We start from the raw sequence: 13,671 nt of genomic DNA on the forward strand, positions 1-13,671 counted from the left end.
CCAGAAGAGCTCTCAGAGGGACTTTTAGGGCTCACTGCCCCCTCAGCCCAGCCTGAGCAAATGCGGCTCCCCAGCCCTGCCCAGAGGGTCCAGTGCCCTGTGCAGGCTCAGCAGGAGCCTGTTCCTCTCTATCCTGTTTATAAATATCCCAAATGTGCCTTCCTGGGGTTTGGGCTCTGGGATCAATAAAGACTGGGATCAGCAGTCAGCAATCACAGGCTTCCTTCAGGACTGCCCTCCCTGCCAGGATCTATGCTCTATTTTAGACAGAAAATTATCTTAAAAGAACCAGACTTTATTTTTCCCCGTCCCAAGGCTCCTTCCAAGGCCACTTCTCTTGGTTTGTATACAGACTGAGCCTGAGCCTGGTTAAACCAGACCTGGGCAGTTCATCCCCTTCACACCTTGCTGAGCTCTGAGCCCTTGGAGCCCTGCAGGCTCTGCCCTGGCCAGCTTGGGCTCAGATTGCACTCCAGGTGCCAAGTTTGTGCACAAAGTAAATTAAAAAAGAGAAAAAAAATCTTTAAAGCTATTGTTAGCACAGGGAATGCAGGTGACAAGGGACAAAGTGACTCTTCCCAGCACAAGGATTTTGCCTTCCCTGAACTGGGCTGGCTTCAAAGCAACCGTGGGGATTTAGTCCAGCTCAGCCTCTCCATGGCAGAGGTTAAGCCAGGCCTAACCATGACCCTCAGCTGTCATTAGAGAGAGGGAAGCAGGGACAGCACCGTGGAAAAGGACCAGAAATAGCAGAGGAGCCTCTCTGGGAGGTGTCCCCTGGCTGGTGCCTCATGGAGGGTCAGGTACCCCAGGTGACACCAGGCTGTGTTTGCTCTGCTGGGCTTTGGATCCCACAGGATCACACAGGATCACACTCCCAGGACAGGGACAGTGCCTCAGGGATAATTTCCTCCAAAGGATCATTTCCTGCTCTGCTTTAGATGTTCAAACATTGCTGTGCCCAGGGAGAAGCATCTTCAACACCATCACTTCATTTGATGAATTTTTAAAGAGTTTAAAAGTGACCTCAGGGAATTCTCAGCTCCTGTTCCAGTTTCCCGACTGCTCCCTGGATTTTCAATATATTCCTGGGTTCCTTTCATCCCTGAGGAAGGGCTAGGAGAGCAAAGCTTGTGCTGGTGCTCCCCTCCTGTCCTTGGCCATCCATGGAAATGTGCTTCCCATTCTTCCAGCTCAGCCTCCCTCAGCACAGCCTGTGCAGAGCTGGAGATCTCCATTTTATCTTCATCCCACTTTTCCTCCTTTCTGCCTGCTCTGTTGGACACCACAGGGCTCAACATCCAGCTTGGGGTCCTGCCAGGGTGCTCCCAGCCCTGGGACCCATGGAATTGCAGCTCCATGGGGAGGGCAAGGCCAGGATTCTGGCTGGGTGGGACACAAGGCAGTGCCAGGGAGGTTGTGTGTTCCATGCCTGAGGCTGGAAAACCAGGATGGACAACCCAGGGTGGATTCCCGGGCACCCTTTGGGCTGCACATGGGAGAGAGAAGAACAAGGAACCTCTTCTGAAGTGTGACCAGCCAGGAGATCCAGGATCAGCAAAAACTGGTTCCAGTTCTGTCTCAGAGATGGATCTTGGAACCATTAAATGTTTTAATGGTCCTGTGGGGTTCTGTGGGCTCTGAGCCTCTTTGGGAAGAGCAGCACAGGGGCTGCTGAGGAATGGGAGCCACAGGCACATGAGCAGTGTGGAGATGGCCTTTGTTATCCTGATGGAATATTGCTATGAAAGTCTTCTAAATTCCACAGAGGTGGCTGTGCTGAGAGGTAGGAGCAGGACTGGCAGGGCACAAAGGGGTGGGAGCTGCTGGGAGCCTGGACAGGGACTGGAACCTGCCAGGGGACCCTGGGGACAGTGCACAGACCTGGTGAGGGGGCTTTGAAAGCCAGGTGTCTGCTAAGGAAGGCAGGAGCCTCCCCTGAAATGGAAAATGTGAACCCCCTCCCTCTCAATTATTATAATTTTGAATTAAGAGGCTCTCAGGCAAACATGGGGGAGTAGGAATAACAGTTCTTTATTAGGAAAATTAAAAATATAAATGCAACAGTGCAAACAAAAACCCAAACCACAGCCAGAGTGAGAGCAGCCCCTGCCCCTGTGTGTCAGGGGGTGTCCCAGCCCCATCCCAGGGGGGCTCAGCCCTCCTGCAGTGCCAGCTGTGGCTCTGCTGCAGCAGGGATCCTGCACAAGGGGGGAGTTTTCCTCTGCAGCTCCAGGGCTGCTGCAGATGGGCCTGGGCTCCCTCTGGCCATGCAGGGCAGCAGAAAGCTGCTCCTCTGGCAGTGCAGGGGGCAAAGGCTGCTGTGCTGTGCCAGGCCCAGATTGGATCCAGGCAGGAATGCTTGGCTCCTCCCCTGGGCGGAGCATCTCCCCATGGGATGCTGGGATTGGATCAGCCCTGCAGGGACACTCAGTGGCCATGGACAGCAGAGATCTGCTGGAGGGAGGGTTGGTGTGGGAGAGATAAAGAAACAACTGCCCCAAGGACAGCAGAGAGCTGCCCCAGCTCTGACAGGTGGGGATAGAACACACATCCAGCTAAATATTTCAACCTAAGACATTGAGGTACCATGGGGACATCTCCACACACTTGGTGAGGGGGTCTTTGAAGGATTTCTGGTTCAATGCCAATGTTTTTGTGGTATTTTCATGATGTTATCCAAGGGGATTGCATGGCTCCTGAATCCCCACACCGTGTTTGGTTCACAAGGTCCTGATAGAAAAGGTGTCTGTGTTAGAGAGCCCAGCCCAGCTCCCTGCTCAGGGGCTGCTGGGCAGCTCTGGAGAAGGGGCAGGAACCCAGGGCCACCCTGAGGAGGTGGCACAGGCTCAGATGGAACATCTGGAGAGGTAAAACATTGTTGGTGCCCTCCACCCAGCCTCTGCTGCTGATGGTGCCAGGTGCCACCACGGGGATGGGGTCAGCAGCACAGTGTCACAGACATGTTTTATGAAAAATCCTTTCTTTAGAATTTTTCCTGCTGAGAAGCCTCAGGAAAAAAATGTAAACATTGATTATCTGCTGCTGTGGAATGCAACAGGTGCATCTGGGATTGGTCTCATGTGGTTGTTTCTAATTAATGGCCAATCACAGTCAGCTGGCTTGGACTCTCTGAGACACAAACCTTTGTTATTATTCCTATTTTTTCTATTCTTAGCCAGCCTTCTGATGAAATCCTTTCTTCTATTCTTTTAGTATAGTTTTAATATAATATATTATCATAAAATAATAAATCAGCCTTCTGAAATATGGAGTCAGATCCTCATCTCTTCCCTCATCCTCAGACCCCTGTGAACACGGTCACAGCACAGGGATGGAGGTGCAGCTCAGGGATGGGGTCAGCAGCACAGGGATGGGATGGAGTCCAGCTGTGGTTTGGGTGTCCCAGGTCTCACTGGGCACTAGGAGCAGCAGCCACAGGGAAGCTGCAGGAGGTTTCTGTGTTTCTGACCTGGACACTTTGGCTGCATTCAGAGTGAGCCTGTCCCAGAATCCCAGACTGGCCTGGCTGGGAAGGACCCACCCAGTGCCACCCCTGCCACGGGCAGGGACACCTCCTGCTGTCCCAGGCTGCTCCATCCTGACCCTGAGCACATCCAGGGATGGGAATGCCAGCCTGGACCAGTCTGGCTGTGCCTTTTATCCCACATAGGCACCTACATATTCCCATGGAGCTTTTATGGATCCCACCCTGTGACCGTTGTTCACAGGAGTCTGAAGATGAGAGAAGAAATGAGGATCTGACTCCATGTTTCAGAAGGCTTGATTTCTTATTTTACGATATATATTATATTAAAACTATACTAAAAGAATAGGAAAAAAAAATCATCAGAAGGCTAGCAAAGAATAAAAAAAGAAATAATAATAACAAAAGCTTGTGTCTCAGACAGAGTCCGAGCCAGCTGACTGTGATTGGCCATTAATTAAAAACAACTCTATGACACCAATCCCAGATGCACCTGTTGCATTCCACAGCAGCAGATAATCAATGTTTACATTTTTTTCCTGAGGCTTCTCAGCTTCTCAGGAGGAAAAATCCTAAGGAAAGGATTTTTCATAAAAAAAAAGTCTGGGACCACCCTAAGGGCTTTCCCACCACGGTGCTTTGGAACTCTCACCCACCTGCCCCTCCTGGGCCCCTTTTTGCTGTTTTCTCCTCATTTCAGGCTTGGCTTTGGCTGCAGGTTCCTGTCTGAGGATGCTGAGTGCTCCTGAGGCACAGCTCCACATCCCTGGGGGCCTCTGGGCCCCTTGGAGCATCCCCTGTTAGACCTGAGAGGTGCTGGATTCCAGGGGCTCTGCAGGGTTTCTGCTGAATGATGTTACAGCTTTATACCCTAATATATCTGGGCAGCAGAATTTAATCCAGGATTTCTCACTCCAGGGTATCATGGCTCTCCTCCAGCACTAAAACACACCACAGGATCCAGGTAGGAGCTGATTTTCAGCTCTTCAGCCCTCAGGGGAGAGGCATTGTCATTGTTTTTAATGGTTGTAGGAGCCAAGGCTGCGAAAGTGATTTTAGGAATGCTTTAAATCCATGGTGAGCTGCTATTCCATCTGAGGGGGTGCAGGGCTGGGGTTTCCTTCCCCCAGGGGCTGGGCCAGGGGTGCCAGAGCCCAACCCCATGGGCTCAGTGAGTGTGCAGGGCTCACCCAGGGGGACACTGGAACTCTGTGACTGTGTTCACAGGGGTCCCAGGATGAGGGAAGAGACAAGGACCTGACTCCATGTTTCAGAAGGCTGATTTATTATTTTATGATATATATTACATTAAACCTATACTAAAAGAACAGAAGAAAGGATTTCATCAGAAGGCTGGCTAAGAATAGAATAGCAAAGAATGATAACAAAGGTTTGTGGCTCGGGCTCTCTGTCCCAGCCAGCTGACTGTGATTGGCCATTAATTACAAACATCCAACATGGGCCAATCCCAGATGCACCTGTTGCATTCCACAGCAGCAGATAATCAATGTTTACATTTTGTTCCTGAGGCCTCGCAGCTTCTCAGGAGGAAAAATCCCAATGAAAGGATTTTCCATAAAAGATGTCTGGGACAGAACTCCTGTTAAGTGATTTGAAATTTCAGTGCAATTGCTTTTAGTGCTTCTTGGGGATGTCCAAGGGTTGGACGTGATGGCCCTTGTGGGTCCCTTCCAGGTCTGTGCTTACCCTGGGGGTGATTGTCCAGAGAAATCAGGAGTTGGTCACTGCCTGAATGGTTTGTGGTGGGGCTGGGAGCAAGTGAAGGTGGTGCAAAGGGCTGGAAGTGTCTCTGCAGTGAAAGCAGAGCTGGCATTGCCTCTGCATGTCCCTTGGCCAGGTAAAATTCCCATTTCAGTGCCGAGCCAGTGTCAGAGGGAGCAATGCCTCAGAGTGAAACCCATGAACTGGCAAGGGCTGGGAAATTACAGATGTGCTTAATGAAACAGAACCCCTTGTTTACGTTTCTGATGTGCTGCTGGAGCAAGCTGGCTCCCAAATAAAAATACTTAAAACTACGATTAGGATTTATTTACATAATTACTGCCAGGGAGATTCCTGGAGCGTGCTGAGCAGTGCAGGGGGAGCCTCCTGCTCTCCCTCTGTGCTTCCCTCCGGGCTGGTTTGCTCCTGGGGGTCTCTCCGAGCTCTGCCCAGCCCAGGGAGCAGGGAGGCTTTGGTTCCCACTGAATCCATCTGCATTGTCTGATATTTGGGTTATGGGCTGAGGCACAGCCAGACCATGCTGGTGCAGAGCTGGCAGCTCCTCCTGGGCACAGAGCAAGGGTGGGCTCTGAGCAGCCCCTGCCCTGGGCACTGAGAGCCCTAGGGGCTCCCAGAGCCTCTCCTAGGCCCAGGCAGGCCCTGGCCAGCTCTGGGTGGCTCTGATGATTTATTTCTGCTGGAAATGTGCAGCCCAAAGCACAATGGGCTCGGGATGAGCTTGTGCTGATTGAATCCAGCCCCGGGCATGAGAAATCTTCCTCTTAATATTTCAATTGGCTTTGGCAAACTTGCCTCCTCCTCCTCGTGCCTCCTAAATCACAGGGTGAGTGCTGCTGACAGCAATTCCCACTCCTGCCTGGCAGTGCCTGCCCTGCCCTGGGCTGGCACCTGTGGGGTTGGCAAACACCTCCCTGCCCAGCCTCCCATGCAGAGGGATTTCTCCTCGGCCCTCAGACAGGGAGATGGGAGTGTTCTTTGTGGGGCCCTGCTCCAGTGTGGATGCTCTGCTCTCAGAGGGCCCTGCAGTTCTTTGTGGGGCCCTGCTCCAGTGTGGATGCTCTGCTCTCAGAGGGCCCTGCAGTTCTCTGTGGGGCCCTGATCCAGTGTGGATGCTCTGCTCTCAGAGGGCCCTGCAGTTCTCTGTGGGGCCCTGCTCCAGTGTGGATGCTCTGCTCTCAGAGGGCCCTGCAGTGACAAACCCCTTGCTTGGGGAGTTGGCTGGGCCCTCTGAGGGGGCTGCGTGCTTCAGGAGGGGTCTCAGGGGTGCCAGACCCTTCCCTGCCTTTGGAAGTTGTGCTGGGCAGCAGCTGGGGCTGCCCCTGGAGCCCTGGCAGTGCCCAAGGCCAGGCTGGACAGGGCTGGGAGCAGCCTGGGACAGTGGGAGGTGTCCCTGCCATGGCAGGGGTGGTTCAGGAGGGGCTTTGAAGTCCTCTCCAACCCAAACACTCCACAGTGCTGTAACCTGCTCCCTGCAGGTCAGTGCAGGGCCCAGTGCTCTCTGTAATCATTACCAAGGCTGAGCTCTGCAGGCTCAGTGCTGGGCAATCCTGTTCCCCAGGGCTCCGCTGCTCTGGCTCCTCTCACTCCTCTCCAGCGGCCAGAGGCTGCAGCTGCTTTGCTGTTTGTTCCTTCAGCCGCAGAGCCCGGCTCTGAGCTCAGCCCACCCCTCTCACACCCACCTGGGCTGCTGCTCCAGCCCTCTCAGCTTTGGTGTTGCTGGAATGACCCCTGAGGCATTAAAGTCTCTTTTTTCCCAGCCCTGTGACTAAAGAAGTCAGGATTCCGCAGCTCTGCTTTTCAAGGTTGTTTATTTTCTCTGATCTGTTCCATTCCGTCTCTGACCTGCTGAGATCTGTCCAGCAGGTTGGGTTGTGGCACAGTCCCTGCCCTTGGGGTGCTGTTGGCTTTTCATACTAAGAACTGTGTGTGCTTTATTTACAATAATTTTCCAATACCTATCACCTATGTTAGACAGTCTGTCTCTACTCTAAACCAATCCAGAAGTGTCACCATCACAGCAGATGATGGAGGACAGGAAGAAGAAAAAGAAAGTCAGGAGATGCTCAGATTCCTCCATCTTGCCTCTTGAACCCCCATTCTAAATCCCAAAAATTCTACTTTTTCACCCTGTGACAAATTCACTATCATTCTATTCAAACCCTTGTGGCTTGTGAATCTTCACACAAAGTTGGTAATTGTTTCTATAAGTTAAAATTGAAGGCACAGGTGTTTGTGACTCTGTGCCAGGGTCTCAAATCACTCAGGGCATTCAGAGCAATGTCCTGGGTCCCGACACAGCCCCTGCTCCCTCCAGCCTTTGCTCCATCCCATGACACAAAGGCAGATAACCACAATGCCCCTCTCTTTTCCTGTTTTGGTGGCAGGGAGAAGATGCCATTCCACCATGTGACAGCTGGCTTGTTGTACAAGGGCAATTACCTGAACCGCTCGCTCTCGGCTGGCAGCGACAGCGAGCAGCTGGCCAACATCTCTGTGGAGGAGCTGGATGGTGAGTGGGGCTGGATGGGCTGGGATGGGCTCACTGCACCTGGCCCTGGTGCAAGGAGGCACTTGGGAAGTGATTGTATTTGCAGGGACCCCCATGGCAGGAAGGAATGATGAATCTGACTCCATGTTCTTGCAGGCTAATTTATTATTTTATGATACTATATTATATAAAGAATGCTAAACTGTACTATACTAAAGAATACAGAAAGGATACTTACAGAATGTTAAAAAGATAATAATGAAAACTCCTGACTCTCTCCATAGCCCCAACACAGCTTGGCCCTGATTGGCCAAAGAGTGAAAACAACTCCCAGCAGAATGCAATGGAACAATCACCTGTGGGTAAACAATCTCCAAACACATTCCACATGAGCACAACACAGGAGAAGCAAATGAGATAAAATTGTTTTTCTTTTTCTCTGAGGCTTCGCGGCTTCCCAGGAGAGAAATCCTGGGCAAAGGGATTTTTCAGAAAATATGAAGGTGACAAGAAGTGTGATGGCTCAGCAGATCAGGGACATAGAGAACGTCCCTGACCAAAGTTGTGCTGGGAGCTATGGAGTGATTTTAGTCTTAGCTTTTGTCCTTCTGCAGCTTTTTGAAACATTAAGCCTGCATTTTATGGAAAAATGAGAAAATTTAGGGTCATATTGCCCCAGAGGTGTCTTTAGCCTTCCCTGGGGCCCTGCAGAGCTGAGTCTGTCCTTCCCACCAAGTCTCATTTGCTTTGGGGCCTTCCCAAAGGGAGGTTCCTCTCCATGTCTCGGTATAAGAAGATGCATGAAGGTGGCTTGTGGCTTAAGAAGATGGAAAGAGCTTTAAAATTCCATTTTCCAGATCAGTGGTAGGGAGCACAGAGCAGCCCTAGTCTGGCATGGGCCATCAGGAAGGGTGTCCACATGTGCAGCCTGGAGGATCCCATCATTACTCCTGGAACTGCTGCTGTTAATCCTCTCTGCCCTGGCCTGGGATGTGTGGCCAGGTAAAGCTTCAGGTCCCCATCTGATTCAGGTCTCTTTTGTAGAGGATTTGTGGCTTAACCTGAGTTAAATAATTAATGTTGTTGAGTATTGTGGAATGAATTGGAGCTCTTGGTCTGCTCTCCAGTGGACACTTAGTACAAGCCATGGTCACAATCAGGGGCCTCCATGGAGAACTTTTTAAGGGAAGGATCAAGGGAAGGGTGCAAAGTGGAGCTCCAAAGGCTGGAGGCATTTTGAAGAAACAGGAGGCCAACATTTCTGATCACCCTGCCCCTTTTCTTGTGTGCTTTGGTAAATCAAACCTTCATTTCCCAGCCTTTCCACCTCAGAGCCTTTGGATTTGGGTTTGTGAGCTTTACATGAGTTTAGCTCAGGTACCAACAGTGTTTTCCTCTTCCCAGTGAGGGTGTGAGGACACAGCTCAGGTGAGAGACAGCCTGAGAAACCACTTCAGTGCAGCTTAGCCCAGAGCCAGGAGCCCCAGCACTGCCAAGGTGACATTCTGGGCTCTTGCCTGGAGCTCGGCTTGCAGGTTTGAGTTCAGCTGAACTGAGCTGGCTCAACCTTCCCTCACTCACCCCAGAGATGCCAAGAGCATGGCACAGGTTTGCCCTGTCTTGGGTGGGGCCAGGGGGCTGCTGAGCACACTGGGGCAGGAGGAGCTCCTGCAGAAACGAGGATTTTCTGTCGGTGCTGTCCCCATTAAAGCACGGCTGCTGGAATTGCCTGCTGGATTTGCAGAGACCTGTCAGGAGCTGCTTTGAGTGGCCCCGGGGCTGGAAGCCCTGGCAGGGCCGGGCAGGGCATGGGGGATGCTCGGGGAATGCTCGTCCTTGTTCTGCTCGTCCCTGCTCTGCTTCCCCCGTCCCGTCCGCATGGAAACTGGGCTGGGGCAGGGAACCGGGCTGGGCTGGGGCAGAGAAGGGAAATGGACTGCACTAGGTGAGAGAACCGAGCTGGGCTGGGTCAGGGAAAGGAACTGGATTGGGCTGGGTCAGGGAACCGGGCTGTGCTGGGTGTAGGAAATGGGCTGGGCTGGGTCAGAGAAGGGAAGGGAAATGACTGTGCTAGGTGAGAGAACTGGACTGGGCTGGGTCAGGGATGGAAAGGAACCAGATTGGGCTGGGTCAGAGAATGGAAATGTGCCAAGCTGGGTCAGAGAAGGTAACCGGGCTGGGCTGGGTGAGAGAAGGGAAGGGAACCGGGCTGTGCTGGGTGAGGGAAATGGGCTGGGTGAGAGAAGGGAGAGGAACCGGGCTGTACTGGGCCAGAGAAGGGAAATGGACTGTGCTAGGTGAGAGAACTGGGCTGGGCTGGGGCAAGGAAGGGAACTGGGCTGGGCTGGGAGAGGGAACTGGGTTGTGCTGGGTCAGGGAAGGGAAATGTGCTGAGCTGGATAAGAGAAGGGAACAGGGCTGGGCTGGGTCAGAGAACCGAACCGGGCCGTGCTGGATCAGAGAAGTGGGCTGTGCTGGGTCAGAGAAGGGAACCGGGCTGTGCTGGGTGAAGGAAGGGAATCCAGCCTCAATCCCTGCCCTGCTGTCCCGATCCCAGCGGATCCCGGAGCCTCGGGCGCGGCTCTGCCCGCGGGAGGAGCTGCAGCCCAGCCCGGCCCAGCCCAGCCCAGCCCGGCCCCGGGAGAACCCGCGCTCCGGAGCCGCGGATCGCCGCCGGTAATGAACGGCAAATGAGGGAAATGAGGGCGATGGGGTGTGGAGGAGCCGCCCTGGGGAAGGAGCAGCCGAGAGCCGCCAGTCCGTGTCCCACTGCAGGGGCATCGCTGTGTCCCCTCACTCCGGAGCCCGGACACAGCTCTGCCCTCAGCATCCACCCATCCCTGCCTGCCGAGCACAGGCTCCAGTGATGGTCCATTCTTGTCCACACCCCTCCTTGTGCCCTTGCCGTGAGAATGTGAATGAGGGTCCATTCTTGTCCACACCCCACACCTTGTGCCTTTGCCATGAGGATGTCCCAGCTCCGGCACAGCTCCGAGCTCCACCTCAGCTCATCTCCACCTGCACACACAGCATGGCACCAGATCGATTCAAAGCCATGGCACCAGATCGATTCAAAGCCAGGGCAGCAGGAGAAGCTGGAGATGCTTCTCCATGTGCCAGCAGTGTTCAGCCTCTGGAATTTATATTTAAAATGAAGTCGGCAGTCTCCATCTCCCTGTGTTTTGTCTCTAATACCAGATCAGTGCCTGACTGTGCTGGTAATTGGGGAAGGTTCATTGCCCAAACCCCAAACAGAATTAGTCTTTCTGCCTTTAAGCATAAACTGTCTGAGGATGAGTAACAAAATGTTCTTCCTTGAGAAGTTAATGTCAGGCTATTGGAGCTCTGTGGATGGATCAAGCTGTGAGAGCTCGATGCCAATAACAGATTTGCATTTCATCTTCCAGGCTGGGGAAGAGATGCCAAAATTCTCCTTGGTTTCTTTTTCAATGAGATTTTGGTCCTGAGGGAGTTCCAGCCTATTGAGAAATTCCAGTCACACAGATTAAATTATGATAGGTTTGGAGCTGAAGGAGTCACTGGGAATTTTCTATAACGTTCCTCTGCACTCAAGGCTCCAACAAGTGCCTGACCTGTTGGGTTCTTTCCAGCAGATTTCTGTTTTTTTCTGTGTCTGGCTGTGTGTGTGTCAGCACTGTTCCCTTGGGAAGGGTTTCTGGGATCCTGCAGGGGATGGTGCTGCAGCCTGACCCCGCTCCCTGCTAATCCCACAGGGAATAGCCAGGAGTTCTCCCTGATTCAGCTGCAGCTGGGGCTGGAGGAGAACAGGGAGATCAGGAGATGGGCTGGGGACACTCTGGGGTCACACACCCTGTGTAAAATCACCAACACAGCTGTGCCACCCTAACCCTGCCTCTGAAAGCCAGCCCAGGTCTGGAAGTGGCACCATAACCTGGCTCTGAGGGGTGGAGGGGTCTGGGGTGGATGTTAGTGCCGTGTGCTTGGAGGTTTCTATGCATGAAAGGATAAATTTGGGCTGGGAGGGGCTGTTTTACACAGATTTTCTGGCTCTTGTTGGTTGACATGAAATCATGGCACAGTTTGTGCAGACTCTGAGCTTTCCACGTCCCTTTCAAGGCAGCCCCTGTCCTCACGTTCTGAACCACCAGGAGTATTTTTAATAAAAAATGCTGGATGGAAATAATCATGTCAAGCTTGAGTCATCCACCTCCACAGGCACTATCTAAAGGGTATTGTCAGGAGGGAAAAACATTTCCAGAGTGGGAATGTGACAAATCTCACCTGAAGGGAGGCACATGCATGATAAGCAGGCTTGGGGGAGATGCAAGTGGGGCCTTGCAGAGAAACCCAAATGTGAAGCATGGCAGCAGCATTTGCCCAGGCAGGCATCCCAATAAATCATCACCTGAGCCAGGTGCCCTGGGAATCAGCAGGAGGAGATGTTGCTGCAGGGCAGTGCTGGCTTCTGCTGCCTCACCCGGGGAGCTCCTGCCTCAGGTGGGGCTGGGGTGTCTGTGGGGTTTCTTCTAGACTGGGGGAGATTTTTGGGATTTGTACAGAATCACAGAATTCACAGAATGACTGGGTTGGAAGAGACCTCAAAGATCACAGAGTCCAACCCAGCACCCAGTGCCCCATCCAGCTTTGTTAAACACACCCAGGGATGGGACTGCACCACCTCCCCAGGCAGCCACTCCAGAACTTTATCACCCTTTCTGTGAAAAACTTCTTCCTGATATCCAGCCTGTATTTCCCTCGGTGCAGCCTGAGGCTGTGTGCTCTGGTTGTGTCAGGGCTGCTGGAGACAGAGCCCAGCCCCAGCTGAGCACAGGCACCTTCCAGGAGCTGTGCAGTGTGCCAGGGTCACAGCACAGCCCCCAAGGAGGGTGGCAGTGCCAGGGCTGTCCTGGCTGAGCTGAAGGTGTGAGCAGAGCACAGGGAAAGGGGCTGCAGGAGGAACACAGGGCAGGAATGTGGGGACTTCCCTCACCAGGAGGCTTCTCCATCCTCATGGATCACAAACCACAGTAGGTGCCTGATTCCTGCTGCTTCTTCCCAGCACCTCCCCTCTGGCAGCAGCTCCCAGCTGGTCTCTCTTTCCTGGCTGGAGAAGACATCCCCGAGCAGCTCCTGAGTCACTGGAAGCAGCTCCCGAGTGAATTTCGGGGTCCTGGCTGAGAGCTGCTGCACATGGAGTGGGATCAGCAGCTGCCTCCTGCTGGCAGTGCCAAGGGGCTGGGGGGGGCTGCAGCCCCAGGAGCAGGGCTGGGGACATTGTAGGGACACTGGGGACACTCTGGGGTCACACACCCCGGATAGAATGGCCCAAAATCACCAACAGAGCTGTGCCATCCTACCCCAGCCTCTGAAAGCCAGCCCAGGTCAGGCTGTCACCCTCCTGTGGTGACACCTCTGGTGACACTCCTGGGTGCTGGGGGCCCTGCAGGGCTCTGTCCCCAGCCAGGCTCCTCTGGGGCTGTTACCTGACACAGCCCTGTGAGCCAGGAGGCTGGGGCTGCTCACAGCTGGGGCTGTGCTGTGTCCAGGAGGGCTCAGTGAGGTTCCCTGTGCCCCAGCTCCTGCCCCTCTGCAGAGGCTGAGCCTTCCCTGGCACTGCCAGCCTGCAGGTGGGCACAGGAGGGAGAGGGGAAAGGACAGGGAGAGTCCCTCCAGCCTTCCCTGAGGGATTGAGTGGTTATCTCTGTGTGCCAGGTGGGATCCAGGCAACAGGAGCAGGAGGAGAGCCAGGGGAGAGGCATTAGTCAGGGCTGAGTCATGGAGAGAAACAGGCTGAGCCTGCTGGGCTCAGGGAGGGGAAAACACCTGGGAAAGGGGAAAGGAGGGGAGAGGAGAGGAGAGGAGAGGAGAGGAGAGGAGAGGAGAGGAGAGGAGAGGAGAGGAGAGGAGAGGAGAGGAGAGGAGAGGAGAGGAGAGGAGAGGAGAGGAGAGGAGAGGAGAGGAGAGGAGAGGA

General features: G+C 53.6%; 1 protein-coding gene across 4 annotated transcripts in view; it reads left to right on the forward strand.

Annotated features, from left to right (window-relative positions):
* Positions 1-13,671, forward strand: part of CALN1 (calneuron 1) — a 176,204-nt gene that overhangs the window by 42,376 nt on the left and 120,157 nt on the right. For 2 of the 4 annotated variants that reach the window (XM_063173650.1, XM_063173651.1), the window contains exon 3: positions 7,619-7,739. In XM_063173650.1, the coding sequence (XP_063029720.1) occupies positions 7,619-7,739 (121 nt within the window). Of the gene's footprint in view, positions 1-7,614; positions 7,740-13,671 lie in introns of all 4 variants that reach the window. The other 2 variants (XM_063173653.1, XM_063173652.1) reach the window with 1 other exon arrangement.

The sequence above is a fragment of the Melospiza melodia genome, chromosome 21, assembly GCF_035770615.1.
Source record: "Melospiza melodia melodia isolate bMelMel2 chromosome 21, bMelMel2.pri, whole genome shotgun sequence".
Lineage (NCBI taxonomy): Eukaryota > Metazoa > Chordata > Aves > Passeriformes > Passerellidae > Melospiza > Melospiza melodia.